The 18,621-nt window shown below is 36.6% G+C and overlaps 2 protein-coding genes and 1 pseudogene across 3 annotated transcripts; 1 reads left to right on the top strand and 2 right to left on the bottom strand.

Moving 5' to 3' along the window:
* Positions 1 to 2,980: 2,980 nt before the first annotated feature.
* On the top strand, positions 2,981 to 7,263 carry LOC107776189 (peroxidase 60-like). Its single transcript, XM_016596047.2, has 4 exons — positions 2,981 to 3,220; positions 4,284 to 4,466; positions 5,514 to 5,673; positions 6,362 to 7,263. The coding sequence occupies exons 1-4, from the start codon at positions 3,002 to 3,004 to the stop codon at positions 6,787 to 6,789; spliced, it is 990 nt and encodes a 329-aa protein (XP_016451533.2). The 5' UTR covers positions 2,981 to 3,001; the 3' UTR covers positions 6,790 to 7,263.
* A 385-nt stretch (positions 7,264 to 7,648) lies between these two features.
* LOC107776188 (germin-like protein 9-3) lies at positions 7,649 to 8,455 on the bottom strand (annotated as a pseudogene).
* On the bottom strand, positions 7,649 to 12,191 carry LOC107776187 (F-box protein At5g39450). 2 transcript variants are annotated; one of them, XM_016596046.2, is made up of 2 exons: positions 8,938 to 12,191; positions 7,649 to 8,379 (listed from the first exon to the last, which is right to left on the bottom strand). In XM_016596046.2, the coding sequence occupies exon 1, from the start codon at positions 10,795 to 10,797 to the stop codon at positions 8,944 to 8,946; it is 1,854 nt and encodes a 617-aa protein (XP_016451532.1). In that variant the 5' UTR covers positions 10,798 to 12,191; the 3' UTR covers positions 7,649 to 8,379; positions 8,938 to 8,943. The 2 variants fall into 2 exon arrangements, with proteins under 2 accessions (XP_016451532.1, XP_075098704.1); XM_075242603.1 differs by having other exon boundaries at positions 7,649 to 8,382; positions 8,938 to 12,034.
* Positions 12,192 to 18,621: the final 6,430 nt, after the last annotated feature.

The raw sequence follows: 18,621 nt of genomic DNA on the forward strand, positions 1-18,621 counted from the left end.
CTCATATTTTTCGACGATTTCGGTAAAGAATTTGTGTTTTCACTAATATACTTGAAAATCGGAACTATTTTCGGGAATTATGAATACGCTAAGCATTTTAAATTCCGAGTTACTTCTTTTATTACTTGCCTTGCATTGTTATGAATTGTTGTTGGTTATTGGTGTTGGACCCGACCTATGTTCCAGCTCGTCGCTACTTTCAACCTAAGGTTAGGTTTGTTACTTACTGAGTACATGGGGTCGGTTGTACCCATACTACACTTTTGCACCTTGTGTGGAGATGTTGACTGCTGACATTGCTGTGGTCGACGAGAGCTGGAATCGAAGATGTACCTGCGTTCCGGTTGCAGCTGCCTCTTGTTCATGGTAGCCTTAGATTTATAAAACTTTGTTTATGTACTTTTAAACAAATAATGTATTTACTTCATATCAGCTTTGTAAACTCTATTCTTAGGAGCTCATGATTTGTACTACAAGTCCTTGGGAAATGTATAAGATTCAGATAATTCCTTTTGTTTAATTGCCTTATTAATATTATTGAAATTGGATAGTTATTAGTTGGCTTACCTAGCGGGTTGGGTTAAGTTCCATTACGACTAGTGGATTTGGAGTCATGACATAGGTAATAGTTAACAGTGACGTACCTAGAAATTTCCCTAGGGATGCTCAACTTTAAACAAGTCAATAATTTTTTTTTGTCGATAAATGATATAAACTATTTGAAAAAGAGTCAAATAGACTTCACACGGTAGTCTCCGTTTAGTTTTGGCAAATAAATGGGCAAATAACTTTGAACTCCCGAACAACACATCACTTTGAACATCTGGACTGCTGAACTGCCTTAATCAACTATATTAAGAGTGTAATATATATATATATATAAAATAATATTTGATTTATATAATATAATTTTTCAACGAAGGTGTTCGCTTGACCACACTTAACATAGTGTGGCTACGCCACTGATAGTCAGAGACATCTAATCTTTTATAAGTCGGGGTGTGTCCCACATATGCGGATCCAAATTTTGAACCTTATAAATTTTCAGCGATCACAAATTAATATACAATAATAATTAGACAAAACAATAATAACTGATTTGGGCAAAAGTGATGCTTTCAGCAAGTAGACAATTTTTTATTTATCTGGCTGGTATGTTTTCAAAAGAAAAAAATAAACAAAAGTGTCTGCCGGTGTTGTTTTGTGAAAAAAACAAAAGTGAAGTTAAAAAGTACACAATGGGATTCAACCCTTCATCAATTATTCAGGAACATAGCTTAAGTTGGTTCCTCCTTTGCTGAACCAACAACTGATTTTAGTTTTGGGTTCCAAGCTAAAAATAATAATATATTTAATAGATTTTTCAGTATAAATATAAGGTTTAGATAAAAGTTACTGATTTCTCGAGAACCCATACCCAATACCCAATATATCCGCCCTTGAGTCCCAAATATTTTTATTCTTATGTACGTCTTTAGAGGTGCCATTGTGAAAGATAAGTTATGTGCATAAGACATTAATTTCATGTTACGTTTATTTATGTTTCCACAAATGTCTTTGGGCTTATAACCAACTTCATATTTTCAGTTATTGTTTAATCTGAAAATAGTTTTTGTGATCAAAACAATTAATTTTTTTTTGAAGTCACTAACAACCAATTTATTTCACCTTTTCAAATATAAATATTATGAAAAATAACAAATAGAAAAAAGGAACAAATTGAGAGATAAAAGTAAATTGACATCTTATTGAAGTTTGTAGCTTTTCTTCTGTATGAACTCAATAATAATTTGCCAGAAATAGAGAGCGAAGAGTAAACAACGCGATTGAGAGAATAATTGAATAGTCTAGCTCATGCTCGTTACTGTCATTTATTAACTGTTTATTACATAGTTGATTTGTTACGGATGAAGAAATAATAACAAATCTCGTGTAGTCCAGGATTGATTGATTCTTTCCTTATTCGTGCCTATTAATGACCCTTTCCATCATGTCCGAGATTATTCTCTTATGTGTAGTTATGAGACTAACATGTACGGTATCAATTTTTTCAACTCCGAGAATGTTTCACATACTCCATCCGTTTCAATTTATGCGAACCTATTTCCTTTTTAGTCCGTGCCAAAAAGAATGACCCCTTTCCTAATTTGAAAACAATTTACCTTTACACAATGATTTATAGCCACACAAAATATATGTGCCTCATTTTACACCACAAGATCAAAAGTCTTCTCTCTTTTCTTAAACTCTGTGCCCAGTCAAATGAGTTCACATAAATTGAAACGAAGGAAGTATTATTTTTTACATGTTATTCATCATTTCGCTGACACGTGTCATCATTTAATCGACCTACGTGGCGAATCTATTTTTCACTAACACAATTATATTGGGACCACGTGACCCTTAATATTTCAGAGACTTGCAGGCCATTATCCTGGACAGCAAAAGGCAGGAGGAGAAGAACTTAGGTTCATGAGACATTGAACCAAGGGGTATCAAACGACACCTTTTCGTCGGCAAATTGCACTACTTTACTAGATAATTTTTATTTTATTTTATGTATATTTGCTATACGTTGACTCTCTTGATTTTTTGATGTATCTAATTTTTTATATTTTGACACTCCTTGATAAAAATTCTGGATCCGCCACTATTCACGAGGACAGATGGCAAACGTTCATACATCATATCAAGATAAAATAATAGGAAGCAAATCAAATCAGAGATATGGAAAATTAGAAAAATGATAAAAGCTTGGATTTTTAAAAGATAATATTATCTAGAATATTAACACACACTAAGTTAAGCTACAACAATCATTTTTTTCAAGAACATGAAGGCACGTTATTTTAGTCTCATAGAAATGGTCGTGCAGAGCATTAACAATTTCAAGTTGCACTTTTGTATCCTTAATTAATGAACATTATAAATAAGAACATCAAATGTGTTTTCTTTCACTCACATTTAAGAAAACGAAAAAAAAAGATAATTCATTTGCAAAATGTCGAAAGCAGTAGCACTAATTATTGTATTATTTTTGGGACTATTTTCTGGCCATTGTTATGGACAACTTCGAGTTGGATTTTATAAAGGAATAAAATGTGGGCAAAAAGATGTTGAAGGTGTTGTACGAGAGGTTGTAAAATCATGGCGTTTTACAAAGGATAAAACTATTGCAGCTGCTCTTCTTCGTATGCAGTTCCATGATTGCTTTGTTAATGTAAGAATACTATCTTTACAATTTCTTCTTCTTCTTCTTCACCTTTTTTATGCGTACTCATGTAAGAGAGCAGAGGCGGACCCAAAATTTTACGCGGCGTAGGCGCAATATTCTGCTCAATCAGTGCCTGCTAAAGACTTTTAGTATTCAGGGTGCTAAGTGCTTTAAATTAATTATTTTCAAGGTATATACATATATATATATATATATACAAAATTTTTGCCGATGCTCACGTCGTCTAATAACCTCTCACTATAACATGCAGGCTCGCCTCTATAAGAGAGGCGGATATAAAATTTTTAGTGAGGAATGTGAAGTACAACTGCAGTACGCCATTCGTTTGATTTCATGTGAATGTTTTTAACTATGCACGAAGTTTCAGAAATAACGAAATAGTTTTTAAAACTTGTGGTTTTAAACATGTTATGATATTTTTTTAGGTATAAAATCATATTATTGAGGGTCCAAATGGAAAGTTAACGTTATAATTATTTTTAAATTTAAAGTATGACATTCTTCTTGAAACAGAATAAAAAAAAAAGAGTAACACATAAAGTGAGACATAATGAGTATTTCTTCACCACGACAATGTGCTTTGAAATAATACAAATTTTCTAAAAATTTTCAAACAGTTTGTAAGTGTATATATATATATATATATATATGTAGTGAATGTATAAAAATTGATTCATAAGTTGTGCTAACTTATGAATATTTTTAACACTATGTAAGTAAATAATCCAAATAATGGTGTAAATCAATTTTTGAAAGATATATCTTGGGGACCTTGTGAAGGTAGATAGACTGTTTTTGAGAGACCCTCGACTCAAAAAAAACATAGTCACAATATAATTGAAACGAAATGCATTAATAGAGAAGCCATGTAAAAAGAAACAGTAAAAAAAAAGCAATAACAATAACATGATAATAAGACAACCAAAGCAAAAAAGACAACCGATAGTAATAGAGATCTATGTTCTCTTCATGAAATTAATATTTGTGGTACATTCTTCTATTATTACCTTTTTAATGAGCTAATGTTATGTACATGATATGAATATAGGGTTGTGATGCATCAATTCTATTGGATGGAAACAACAGCGAGAAAAAAGCAGGAGCAAATAAAAGTGTTAGAGGATATGAACTCATTGATGCTATAAAACAAGCTTTAGAGACAGAATGCCAAGGCGCAGAGGTTTCTTGTGCTGACATTATTTCTTTGGCAACTAGAGATGCTGTTCTCTTGGTAAATTACATTCTATTTCATCACTTTTAATAATCACTTCTTCATTATCATTTCCATTATTTGAGATTTTCTATTTTCAAGGAGCGTCCAGTCGAATCAGTTTATCAATAACAACAACAACAACAACCCAGTATAATCCCACTTAGTGGAGTCTGGGGAGGGTAGTTTGTAGACCTGACCCTACCCTCGGGTAGAGAGGCTATTTCCAAATAGACCCTCGACATCCTTCCCTCCAAGAACTTCCCACCTTGCTCTTGGGATGACCCGAACTCACAACCTCTTGATTGGAAGTTGGGGTTGCTTACCATCAGAGCAACCCCTCTTGTCATTTATATAAAATTGACTTGGTCGGTTTTTGCTCCTTAACTTAGGTATTAGCAGCCGTTTTCAGCTGTTGTTTCCCCTCTCAAGAACAGTTTAATTTACCGAGTTGTTCGCGGATGTTGTTACAAGTGTTCAAGATAATTAATGAGTTGAAATATTAACGTTTTAATAGTTCTGTGCACTAATAGTGTAACTGTTTATAAAAACAAATATAATATGTAACTTGAAAAATAAAATAACTAAATTGGAATTTTTCTCTTCTTGTGAGGTGCACCCCCTTCTGGTGGTATTAGGGTTAGTCTGGTAGTTTTTCTTGTTCTTAGATTACTAGTTTTCCATGTTGTTTTCCTAATACCTTCCGCGTCGATTTCTTAGTATCTTGTTGGGATCAATGCTTGTTGCTGCTGCTTTCTTCCATCTATTTTCTGGTTCTTAATTTGTTATTACTATACTGCTTTCTTCCATCTATTTTTTGGCTCTTAATTTGTTATTACTATCTTTCTGGCCCTTGTTGTTGATATTGCTTGTTTCGACTGTTTCTTTCCGTCTTTCTGAGCCGAATGTCTATCGGAAACAACCTCTTTACCTTCCCAAGTAGGGTAATGTCTACGTACACACTACCCTCCAACGACGCTAGTTATGAGACTTCATTGGGTCTGTTGTTATAGTTGTTGTTGTGACATGCACATCCTAATACCAGTTTTGATTATAAAAATGTAACAGAGTGGAGGAAAATGGTACAATGCAGAAACTGGACGAAGAGACGGGAGTGTTTCCCTTGCATCAAATGTCAATCTTCCTGGTCCATCCATTTCAGTCTCTGATTCCATTAATGTTTTTGCCAGCAAAGGGCTTAATGCAACAGATATGGTCTATCTTCTAGGTAATTTCCGGTCTTTTCTTTTTGAACTTTCCTTTTTTTTTTTCTTTAAATTTATTGAGGCGGACTTGAAGGTCGCGGGTGTACTTTCGAATTCAACCAAAATCTGCTTCGTATATAGGGTGTTACCGCTAATATATCACTATTTTCTAAATATACATGTATACATGGAAGTTTTGCAGAATTTTACGGGTTCCTGTGGCCCCTTTTGATATAACATAGTTCTGCCTCTCTATACTGGATCAGTCTGTCATATCTCCGCTATTTCACCACATAGTTGTTACCTTCCATCAACGTGGGTATCAGTAACTCTACCCACCTGGTCTTAGACAGATGAAAAAAAATTACCTAACATTATTTGCTTTTACTGAGATTTAAATCACAATCTCCCATGATTTACATCCTACTTTACTGGCCGTTGGTTCACACCCTTGTGAACGTTCTTTGTTTTTCAATCCTTCATTTTATTCTGCATTTTCCTATAACATGCATCCAAGCCAGCTTGCATGCACTTCAACTATTTCATCGGATACTTGCAACTTACCAACTAACGCAGTACGCATAGCTAGATGAGAAGAAATTACTTAACATTTTTTCGCTCATTTTATTGACCGACAGGGCACGCCCTTGAATGCTTTAAAATGTTCTCTATTTCAAGAATTAATAATTAATGTATGGTTTTTAATCCCAGGTGGCCACACTGTTGGAACTGCTCATTGCTCAAACTTCCAAGATAGACTATACAACTACAAGAAAACAGGTGGACCTGATCCAACCATGAACAAATTGATGTTATCCTCATTAAGAATGCAGTGTCCTAAAAGTTCAAACTTTGATAATTCTGTTCCTCTTGATATGGGAACTCCATCAGTTGTTGATAACTCATTTTATCAACAAATTAAATGGGGAAATGGGGTTCTTGAAATTGATCAGCAAATAGCATTAGATCCATTGACAAATAAAACTGTGGATAGTATAGTCAAAGGGTCTGATTTTTACACTAAGTTTGGAGAAGCTATGGTGAAATTAGGTAAAGTTGAAGTACTCATTGGAACACAAGGAGAGGTTAGAAAATCATGTAGGGTTGTGAACAACAAGAATCCATTCATTTTATTTTAGGGATCAATTAGTAGAAGTATTTTTTGGAAGGGGAACGAAAATGATACGCTACTGATGGGGTCTGAACTTTCCACCTCAACATCGAGAGACATGGGTCTATTGATGATTAATTGTGTGTTGTTTTGTGTATTTTGTTTTCTTGAGGGGGTGGGTCAAGAGGAGACTCTTTCTTTAATGATTCTTTGGCATTTGAAATTTGAGTATTGTTGTAATGTTTTTTCTTGTTTTATGAGTTCTTTTTGTTTTTATGTATTGAGTTGTTTCTCCTATTCAAACCTGTTGAGAATTGTTTTCTTGAGCCGAGAGTGTTTCAAAAACAGCCTCTCTATCTCCACAAGATAGGGATAAGGTCTGCATATACTTTACCCTCCCAAGACTCCACAATGTCGGATTACACTGGGTATATTGTTGTTGTTTATGGATTGAGTTGTAATATGATTCTTACTGAAACTATTTTTCAGATTAATGAAGCAAAGGGAAATGTTATTCTTTTCTACTTTTTCTAGTTTTGATGTCATGCCATTTTTCTTCTCTTGTTTTATTTCTTTTCTTTTCTTTTCTTTTGGTTGGACACAAGGAAAAATAAAAAAAGAGTGGCTATTTGGGCATTGATTATAACAAAATTGGTTAGTAGTTATAAGCTCTTTGGTTTTTTAGACAGCAGACTAAAAGTTGCATACTGCTAGGAAACTTGTAAAGACAAAAGAAGGGCAGCCCAGTGCACTAAGCTCCCGCTATGTGCGGAGTCCGGGGAAGGGCCGAACCACAAAGGTCTATCGTACGCAGCCTTACCCTGCATTTCTGCAAGAGGCTGTTTCCGCGGCTCGAACCCGTGATCTCCTGGTCACATGGCAACAACTTTATCAGTGATAAGGACAAATGAATAGAAAATGAACAGCCAATTTCATAGTGATAAGATTACCAACAAACAAAAGAAAGAATGAAAACATTACATATGAATCTTTTTTGCACATGAGTACTGAATTCAGAGGTGAAGTTTTATTTAGAAATTAGACGAGCAACAATGAAATCCTGGGATGAAAGACCAGCCTTGATCTTCTGGATGGTAGCAACATCAGTCTTGAATGACTTCGCGAGAATCTGATTATCGACACCAGTAGCAAACAATGTTGTAGAGGAAGTGAAACAGTTGCAGACTTCCAGCATTGGCACTACCAAATGCAGAAACAGCTATAGCTGATTTATTCCAATCACAATTGTATTGATAATGTACTAGTCCTTTTGGAAACATAAACAAGTCCCTGAATTGTAAAGTCCGAGTGTAGACCTTGTTAGTACTGTCCCTCAAACCAACCTGAAGATTCCTTTGCACCATGAATAAGAGCTCGGCTGCACGAGGGTGGGTGTGGGGCGGGCTCACACCCCCACCAGGGAACTGAAGGACAGCAAGTGAAGTACTCTAGCCATCTAAAGCTGGAAATTCTGCCTTGCTTGCCTTTGTCACTTTGAAGTTTGTGATAATGCTGCCAAATATTCCGCACATGCCAGTGAAGGTGAAGAAATTTCCATCTAGTGTGTCTCCAGTCCGATTTTCAGGAACAATGAAGTCGGTCAAGATATCTGGATCGCCTGCTAGAGCCATCCAAGAACTAGTAAGAATAGCAGCAACAAAGACTGAACAATTTTTTGTGAAGCACAAGGCCATTTTTGCTCTTCTGAATTGGACTTGGAATTTTTTTGGGAAATCCACACTTTTTAGACAACGGGAAATGTATATTTGTTGTAAATTAATATATAATATACATATTTTATGCATAATTATTGTATATTTTTTGTATATTTGGCCAGCAGTTGTAATTATTTTCGGCTGACCAGCCAAATGTGTTAAATGCCAAAAACTTTTAAGAGTATGATGGTTAACTTGACTCAATCAAATATTTATACGAGTCCAGAGTCTATCTTTGTGGAAAGAAAACCAAAATTTGCTGGAAGATCCAGGTGGTCATTGACATTACCTAAGCTTGATCCTTATTTATTCTCTTTGCTACATATGGCAGAAACTAATTCTATTTGAAGATATATAATTATCTTAACGATCCATCAGCAACAATATTACATTTATTTGTGCGAAGAAATGAACCTTGGGCCTAACTCGTCAAATCTATAACTACAGATGTCAAACCATACCTTTGGTTAAGCCTGACCGTTGGAGGCATTGGAGAAGCCAGCAAAAACATTTGAATAGGACCTGGTAAGGTATGCAAAATTGGAAACTGGTGGTAGAGCCGGAATCCTTTCCCCTTTCCTCAATAGCTCTTGCAAATTTAGCCTCTGTAAGGTCAACACAGCCCGCGATTCCTTCCATATAAAAGTAAGCAATTTATCTTGGATTACAAAGAGTGAACCAGGTTTTGAACCAGGATATCTGAAACCATACCCGTTAGCAATACCTTCACCCGCAAAAGCATGCTTAACATCTAGAGGGTTGCAGTCCACATCAGTGCTCCAAGGGAATGGATCATTTGAAGGCTCGTCGATATTCACTATAAACATAGCTGAGCCATTAGGATGCAGAACATAATGTGTACCTTCTAATATCTTGGTTGCGATAAGTAGCTTCTGCCCTTGGGACTCCTCATATGACAGTAAAAGAAGAAACAATGCCTTTCCGGGCTTGTCATCAGAAGGCCTCCCGGGAGGCCAACCAAAAGTTCCTCCCCACAGACCAGCATATTCTTTGCCTGCTTCTGACGCCCGCACAGGCAACTTATAGAGAGCAAATCTACTTTCGTGCATATTTGGCCAAGCACGATAAGAGGATAACTTCACAGTTGAAGCATGTAATGTTAGCCCTATTGCATCACCTGGTTGCAGGAACTCGTGAAGCTGGGCATGCTTACTGCCGTGGCCAGAGGAATTCTTTTTAAGAAGGTCGAGCTTGCCGTTGATTGAGTCTGACTTCTTGAGTATATGTTTCAGACTGTGTCTAACATATTCAGCAATCGTCTTCCTCCTGGTGCACCGACTCCGACTCTCATCAGCAGTTTGTGATGCAGGACCTCCACTTATCAGATCAAGATTCTGTCTGAACTCACTCAATCCAATATGAGTAGGATGGAAAGGCAACTCGGAACCAGCCTTCCAGATGGTTAAACCACCACCATCGTACATTTGCATAAGTAGTGATCTTCTTTCATACAAGAGTTCCATATCCTCTCGTAAAGCAGCCTCCTCTGCTCTCAGACGAGGAAATAATATGACATCGTTAGCATCTGGCAGCATTTGACGAATTTGGTTAGTAACTGTATCAAGCAACTTTCTCCTATCAACAAATGCAAGCCGGCCAAAGGGCACTACTGTTGCATGCTGTCCTGTTACCCTTTCTGACCTAGAAACCCCACTACTTGACCTGCATATCTTCCGTGAAACCTCATTCTCCGAAGGATGAATAAAGCTCTTGCTGTGAAACAACTTACCCCCGCCACTCTGCTGCAGAGGCTCAACCTCTAACAGAAGTGCATTGCAAGTCTTGTCAACCTTCTTGAGTGAACCTGGATAAACATAATCACTTCCTTTCTCCCTACCGTGGAGGAAAAACGCAGCGGAGCCCTCAAAATCAGAAACAACTTCAAATACAGGTGACCACAAAATCGGCCCTTCTTCAAGGCCTAAAGGACCGAGTTCTTGGGGAATGATTCGACAACCGACCACTGATATGAAACCAGGCATAACATAAACAACATTGCCAAGTTCAGGATTTTGATGAACCCAAATACCAAGCAAAGGCTTTATCCCTACAAGAAAGCGACAAAGCGCCTTGTAGGAACAGAGTCCCTTTCGCCATTCAATAAGGTCCCTACGAGGAACCACCCCAAGCATATCACATTGCGAAAGCCAAACCTTGTCAGAGGCAGCTAAATCATAGAGATTTCTACAGCATAAACCAAGATTGCATACATCCCTTGGTGTAAGTGATCTACTTACTATCGCAAACACGTCATCAGGCAGTGCTAAAAGCAAGCTAGACCCACAAACATCAGGCGACATAGTACCACTTGCTTACCTCTCAATAGGGAATTCAAGATTTTGCTATAACTTCCAAATTCATAACACAGAATTCCTTTTTTTTTTACACACACAAGAATGCTAAAAAACTAAAGAATGATCAAAACTGCCAGCAGCCCCTCGAAAAGTCATTACTTAAGAAGGGTAATAATCAGTCATACTTCTCAAAAATCACTACTTTCTCAATTGGGTTTCAAGACGTTGCTACAAACTTCACCAAAGAACCCTGCTTTCTTAATTGGGATTCGAGATTTTGCTACAAACATCACAAAAGAACCAAACTTTCTTAATTGGGTTCCAAGATTTTGCTACAAACTTCACAAAAGAACCAAACTTTCTAAACAGGGATTCAAGATTTTGCTACAAAAATCACCAAAGAACCCTACTTTCTTAATTGGAATTCAAGATTTTGCTACAAACTTCACAAAAGAACCAAACTTTCTCAATTGGGGTTCAAGATTTTACTACGAAATTCACCTAAGAACCAAGCTTTCTTAATTGGGTTTCAAGATTTTGCTACAAACTTCACCAAAGAACCCTGCTTTCTTAATTGGGATTCAAGATTTTGCAACAAACTTCACATAAGAACCAAACTTTCTTAATTGGGATTCAAGATTTTGCTACAAAATTCATCAAAGAACCAAACTTTCTTAATTGGGTTTCAAGATTTTGCTCCAAACTTCACCAAAGAACCCTGCTTTCTTAATTGGGATTCAAGATTTTGCTACAAAATTCACATAAGAACCAAACTTTCTTAATTGGGATTCAAGATTTTGCTACAAAATTCATCAAAGAACCAAACTTTCTTAATTGGGTTTCAAGATTTTGCTCCAAACTTCACCAAAGAACCCTGCTTTCTTAATTGGGATTCAAGATTTTGCTACAAAATTCACATAAGAACCAAACTTTCTTAATCGGGATTCAAGATCTTGCTACTAAATTCATCAAAGAACCAAACTTTCTCAATTGGGCTTCAAAATTTTGCTAAGGGACTGCAATTCACTAAAAACATAAGAAACCCCTAAAAAGCAAATCAAGATCTAAAGACCCAATTGACTTTAGTAGTCATAGATCTTATTGAGCTTTGTGAGATCACACCAATTTTGAAAAGTCGTCCATTAATCAGTCATCACCAACCAAAACATGAATGAGAAACTGGTTGTTTTTTTCCCTCAAATACAATGATGATGATGAAGAAATGTGAGGCTTTCTTCTTGAAAAGGACAAAACAAGCTTTGGAATTGTCTTTTAAAAGAGAGGGGGGAGGGGGGGGGGGGGGGGGTTCCCACTTTTCCACAAGGATTACAATGACAGCCACAGCCAGCTTACTAATATTAAATTATGAACTGAAATTTGGAATCCTTAAATCAACAAGTCAAAGCAACGGAGCTCACAAAGAATGTCCAAAATGGACGAAAAGAGAGTGAAGAAAAGAGGGAAAAAAAAATAATATAAAAGCATAATTAATAACTAAAAACCCTTTAAACTGGACACTATTTATTTGCACCTAAATTATTTGCGGTCCTAAATGCCTTTGGACTTGATTATTATGTTGACGTGACAAATAATTTGAGAAAAGGGTCTAAAACGTATGCTCTAACCATGGAAAATAGAATAAATTTATTCTTATTCTAAATTGGCCAAATACATAAACAAGCCCTCAAGCTTAGCCTTCACTAATAAGCAAGCACTTCAACTTTGGGAGTGCTCATATAAGGGCGGATGCATGTAGGTCGAAGCGGGTGTCACGTGAATTCTACTAAATTTGATGATAGATGATATGCGAAGTGCATAAAATATAAAAAGAACAAACGTGACATCACTTGTCAAATCCAGTTATTAGTTCAGTGGTCTGGCTTCTAGTTGTCCTAGCGAAGGTCGAAGGATTGAGTCCGCCTGCAAGCATGAGCTTTCACTTTCTCCACCCCTTTCCCTTGTTGCTAACAAAAAGAGAAAGCCAAAAATTTTTGAAGTTGGATTTGAACCGCCAATCTAAGCTGCTAAATTAAGGAATAAACCATTAGGCCAAAATTTGCTTGATGTTGCTCTACTCAGTTCCCATCTCTCTAGTCATCTCCCTTTTCTTCTATGAGTTATCCTCTATTAATTAATTGTGACATCGTTACAAAATATCTTGCGTAAGCCACTTTGCATATATAGGCACTTCAACTTGATATAAGTGTATCTTGTTGACACTCGAAACTGACGTGTCACTATGCATGTGTTGTCGTCAATTTTGAGCGTGTGAGATGTAATTTCAAAATTCCAATTGATAAAGTTAGTGACATTTCATTTTTACCCTTATAATCTACCTCGATTTCATTCCTAATGCGTCTCTCCCATCATTTTTCATTTTTAATTCTTTTATTTTGACACTTTTTCTCTTCCCTTTAAAAATGTTCACTAGCGAAAGGCTTAAACTCTTTATCACCATTAAACACCTCTTTAACCAGATAGAGGCAAAATTTCTTCAGTCTTTAATAATTGCTTTGTTTTCTCCTGCTAAATGCACTACTACTGTATCTCCCTCTATTTATTTATATTCATTATACCATGATAGGAATAAAGAACATAATAATATTAGAACAAATCCAGAAATATAGATAGCAAATTAAACATTCAGTCGAAATGCTTTAAAATCAGAACCACCAACGGCACCGTCCTCTACTTTGGTCACTAACCCACGCAACACACTACTAGAAAGCTGATCTATAGTGGCGACTTTAAGTGGCGACTCACTTGGTCGCACCAAAAGATAAGGTATAGAAGCAATTACAATTGTCGCCGCTGAAAGCAACCTATCAGTGAATGACTAAAAATGGGTCGCTACAAAAACTAATATATTTCGCCATAGCCCTGTTAAAAGCCACGGGCTTTTGTGGTGACTTTTGATGTTGCCACTAAACCTATCCTATTGAATTTAGTAGTCATAGATCTTATTGAGCTTTGTGAGATCACACAAATTTTGACAAGTCATCTATTAATCAGTCATCACCAACCAAACCATGAATGAGAAGCTGGTAAATTTACCTTTTAATATTAATTAACAATTCAATTGACCATATTAACCTTTACTATCCTTTTACATAAACACTCTTAATGCATACTCCAACACTATTTACTTCAAGAGTATTGTAAGAAAAAATAATTAATTCACTCTTGAAGGACCATAAGAAAAAGGCGAAAAGATTACCTATTATGGACCGGAGGGAGTAACATTGAATTATGAACTGAAAAGTCAAAGCAACCGAGCTCACAAAGATTGTCCAAAATGGACGAAAAAGAGAGCGAAGAAAGAGGGAAAAAATAATATAATAGCATAATTAATAACTAAAATCCTTTTGTCACGACCCAAAATTCACTAAGGATCGTGCGGGCACCGGACACCACTGTCAGGCAAGCCAACACCAAATAACTAGTAATTTCTTGTTTTAATATTTTTGAAATCATTTCTTTTTAGACATTAAATAATAAATGATAAATTTCACTGAATAAATAATGATACCTTTAACAATCTTAAAATACCGAATGATTCCATAAATATCCCAGAACTCGGTGTCACAAGTGCATGAGCAATTTCTAGGAAAACAATACAATAACTGTCCGGGAACAAGTTGGACAGTAGAAAGAAAATACAATAAAATACTCTGAAGGAAACTCTGCTGGCTGCAGATTGTCTCGAGAAGTGTAGCTCACCTAAATCTCCGCATCAACCATGCTGTTGCGTCAAACTAGGCCACTAGATATCATGTGTCTGTGCAATAAAAATGTACAACAAGTGTAGCATGAGTGCGAAAACAACCTGTACCCAGTAAGTATCCCGTCTAATCTCGAAGAAGTGGAGACGAAAAGTCGACTTCGACACTTGCTAGTGGTCCAATAATGATATACCAATAATATAGTGAATCGAGAATTTTTATAAAAATGGTTGTAACTCAATAGCATGAAGCAAGCAAACAATTCTTTTATTACAATTCTTTTATTCATAGGAAATTCCCAAATATATTTTCCTCATTTATACATTTATTCTCAATCCGGAGAAGCAATATCCTCATTTACAAATATCAAGGCAAGCAATACAAGCATGCGCAAATCATGTCGAGAATGTACGACCCGATCCAACAATATTTAAACTGTGCACTGCCAGAGGATCAAATGACACGAACCATAGATGCATCTATTACCCCGCTCGCGAATCATACATGCGATGCGACCAAATATAAATAAACAATCAGCCCGTTTGCGAATTATACATGCGATGCAGGTACACATAGAAACACACATTCAAATAGTCAATCAAGACTTCATTAGGGAAAAACAATTACCCAAAGAAATGGCAATTCTCTTTAACGGTCAAGAAAACGATGTTTAATTCCTTTAGAAATTCATTTACCAATTCAATATGATTTAAGCATTTTAAATTGACAATAAGATTCCAAATATTACAAGTAGAGTATGCTTTTGGGTCCTAGACTACCCGGACTTATGCATAATAGTAGCTATGCACTGACTCTCGTCACCTTGTGTGTACGTAGCCCCCACAAATAGGAGCACATATCCAATTAATTCACCTATGGAGACACTTTCCTCTTACAAAGTTCGAAAGGAGACTCACCTCGCTCCGAAGTTCCATAACCGACATTTCACGCCCTTCCGAAGACTCAAATCAATGCACATTGCTCCAAAACTAGCCAGTAAATATGTAAACTCATTAATATATGATCAATTACTCATTATAATCCAATTTATAACAATTCCTAACCCCGATCGAAAAGTTAACAAAATTGCCCTCGGACCCACGTTCCCGGATTCCAAATTTTTTATAAAGTTTATAAAAATGGTTGTAACTCAATAGCATGAAGCAAGCAAACAATTCTTTTATTACAATTCTTTTATTCATAGGAAATTCCCAAATATATTTTCCTCATTTATACATTTATTCTCAATCCGGAGAAGCAATATCCTCATTTACAAATATCAAGGCAAGTAATACAAGCATGCGCAAATCATGTCGAGAATGTACGACCCGATCCAACAATATTTAAACTGTGCACTGCCAGAGGATCAAATGACACGAACCATAGATGCATCTATTACCCCGCTCGCGAATCATACATGCGACGCGACCAAATATAAATAAACAATCAGCCCGCTTGCGAATTATACATGCGATGCAGGTACACATAGAAACACACATTCAAATAGTCAATCAAGACTTCATTAGGGAAAAACAATTACCCAAAGAAATGGCAATTCTCTTTAACGGTCAAGAAAACGATGTTTAATTCCTTTAGAAATTCATTTACCAATTCAATATGATTTAAGCATTTTAAATTGACAATAAGATTCCAAATATTACAAGTAGAGTATGCTTTTGGGTCCTAGACTACCCGGACTTATGCATAATAGTAGCTATGCACTGACTCTCGTCACCTTGTGTGTACGTAGCCCCCACAAATAGGAGCACATATCCAATTAATTCACCTATGGAGACACTTTCCTCTTACAAAGTTCGAAAGGAGACTCACCTCGCTCCGAAGTTCCATAACCGACATTTCACGCCCTTCCGAAGACTCAAATCAATGCACATTGCTCCAAAACTAGCCAGTAAATATGTAAACTCATTAATATATGATCAATTACTCATTATAATCCAATTTATAACAATTCCTAACCCCGATCGAAAAGTTAACAAAATTGCCCTCGGACCCACGTTCCCGGATTCCAAATTTTTTATAAAGTTTATAAAAATGGTTGTAACTCAATAGCATGAAGCAAGCAAACAATTCTTTTATTACAATTCTTTTATTCATAGGAAATTCCCAAATATATTTTCCTCATTTATACATTTATTCTCAATCCGGAGAAGCAATATCCTCATTTACAAATATCAAGGCAAGTAATACAAGCATGCGCAAATCATGTCGAGAATGTACGACCCGATCCAACAATATTTAAACTGTGCACTACCAGAGGATCAAATGACACGAACCATAGATGCATCTATTACCCCGCTCGCGAATCATACATGCGACGCGACCAAATATAAATAAACAATCAGCCCGCTTGCGAATTATACATGCGATGCAGGTACACATAGAAACACACATTCAAATAGTCAATCAAGACTTCATTAGGGAAAAACAATTACCCAAAGAAATGGCAATTCTCTTTAACGGTCAAGAAAACGATGTTTAATTCCTTTAGAAATTCATTTACCAATTCAATATGATTTAAGCATTTTAAATTGACAATAAGATTCCAAATATTACAAGTAGAGTATGCTTTTGGGTCCTAGACTACCCGGACTTATGCATAATAGTAGCTATGCACTGACTCTCGTCACCTTGTGTGTACGTAGCCCCCACAAATAGGAGCACATATCCAATTAATTCACCTATGGAGACACTTTCCTCTTACAAAGTTCGAAAGGAGACTCACCTCGCTCCGAAGTTCCATAACCGACATTTCACGCCCTTCCGAAGACTCAAATCAATGCACATTGCTCCAAAACTAGCCAGTAAATATGTAAACTCATTAATATATGATCAATTACTCATTATAATCCAATTTATAACAATTCCTAACCCCGATCGAAAAGTTAACAAAATTGCCCTCGGACCCACGTTCCCGGATTCCAAAATTCTTGGAAGATAAAGTTTACCCATAACCTCACGAACTCAAATATATAATTTATTCTCAATTTCATGTCCAAAATCATGGTCAAAATTCAAGAATACTAATTTTCTAGGTTTTTCTCAAACTCCCAAATTTCTACCAATTTTCATGGTAAAATCTATACATAATCAATGTATTTAACTCAAGATAGGTGGGGATAGCTTACCTTGTCATTGATGATGAAACCCCCACTTGAAGCTTTCTAAAAATCATCCAAACAAGAGTAAAATGGAAGAGAATGGGCCAAATCCCCGTTTTAAAGAAACCTTACTGCCTCCAGCATTTTCGTACCTGCGGTGCATAGACCCCTTATGCGGCCCCGCTTCTACGGCGCATGTGCCGTTTCTGCGGTCCCAGGCTCAAGTCCAAATCTGCTTCTGCGGTCTCCTCTGCGGTCACTACCCTTCTTCGCCCAAACCACACCTGCGACCATTCCCTCGCTTCTGCGATCATGCACCTGCGGTCAAACTTGCGCAGGTGCGATTATACCAGAACTGATGCGCTTCAGCCATTCTTTATGTTCCATTTTCGATCCGTTGACCACCCGGACTCCACCCGAGGCTCCCGGGACCCCGTCCAAATCACACTAACCAACTCCAAATCATCATGCGGACCCGTTCGAGGCCTCAAATAACAATAAACAATGCCTAAATCACACATCACACCCCATTTCAAACTTGATGAACTTTAGAACTTCGAACTTCCTCATCCGATGCTGAAACCTATCAAATCACCTTTGATTGACTTCAAATTTTGCACACGAGTCATATTTGACATTAGAGACCTACTCCAACTTCCGGTATCGGATTTCGACCCTGATATCAAAAAGTCCACCTCCGGTCAAACTTCTCAAAACCTTCAAATTTCTAACTTTCGCCAAATGACTCCAAAATGACCTACGGACCTCCAAATCTACTTCCGATCATGCTCCCAATACCAAAATCACCATACGGAGCTATTCCCAGACTCGGAATCCCAAACAGACATTGATAGCATTAAAATGCACTTCAACACAAATTTATGATTTTTTTCCAAAAGTGCTAACTTTCATAATAGGCGCCAAAATGCTCCCAGGTCACCCAAAACCCGATCCAGGCATATGCCCAAGTCCGAAATCATCATACAAAC

The sequence above is a fragment of the Nicotiana tabacum genome, chromosome 22, assembly GCF_000715075.1.
Source record: "Nicotiana tabacum cultivar K326 chromosome 22, ASM71507v2, whole genome shotgun sequence".
Taxonomy (NCBI): Eukaryota; Viridiplantae; Streptophyta; class Magnoliopsida; order Solanales; family Solanaceae; genus Nicotiana; species Nicotiana tabacum.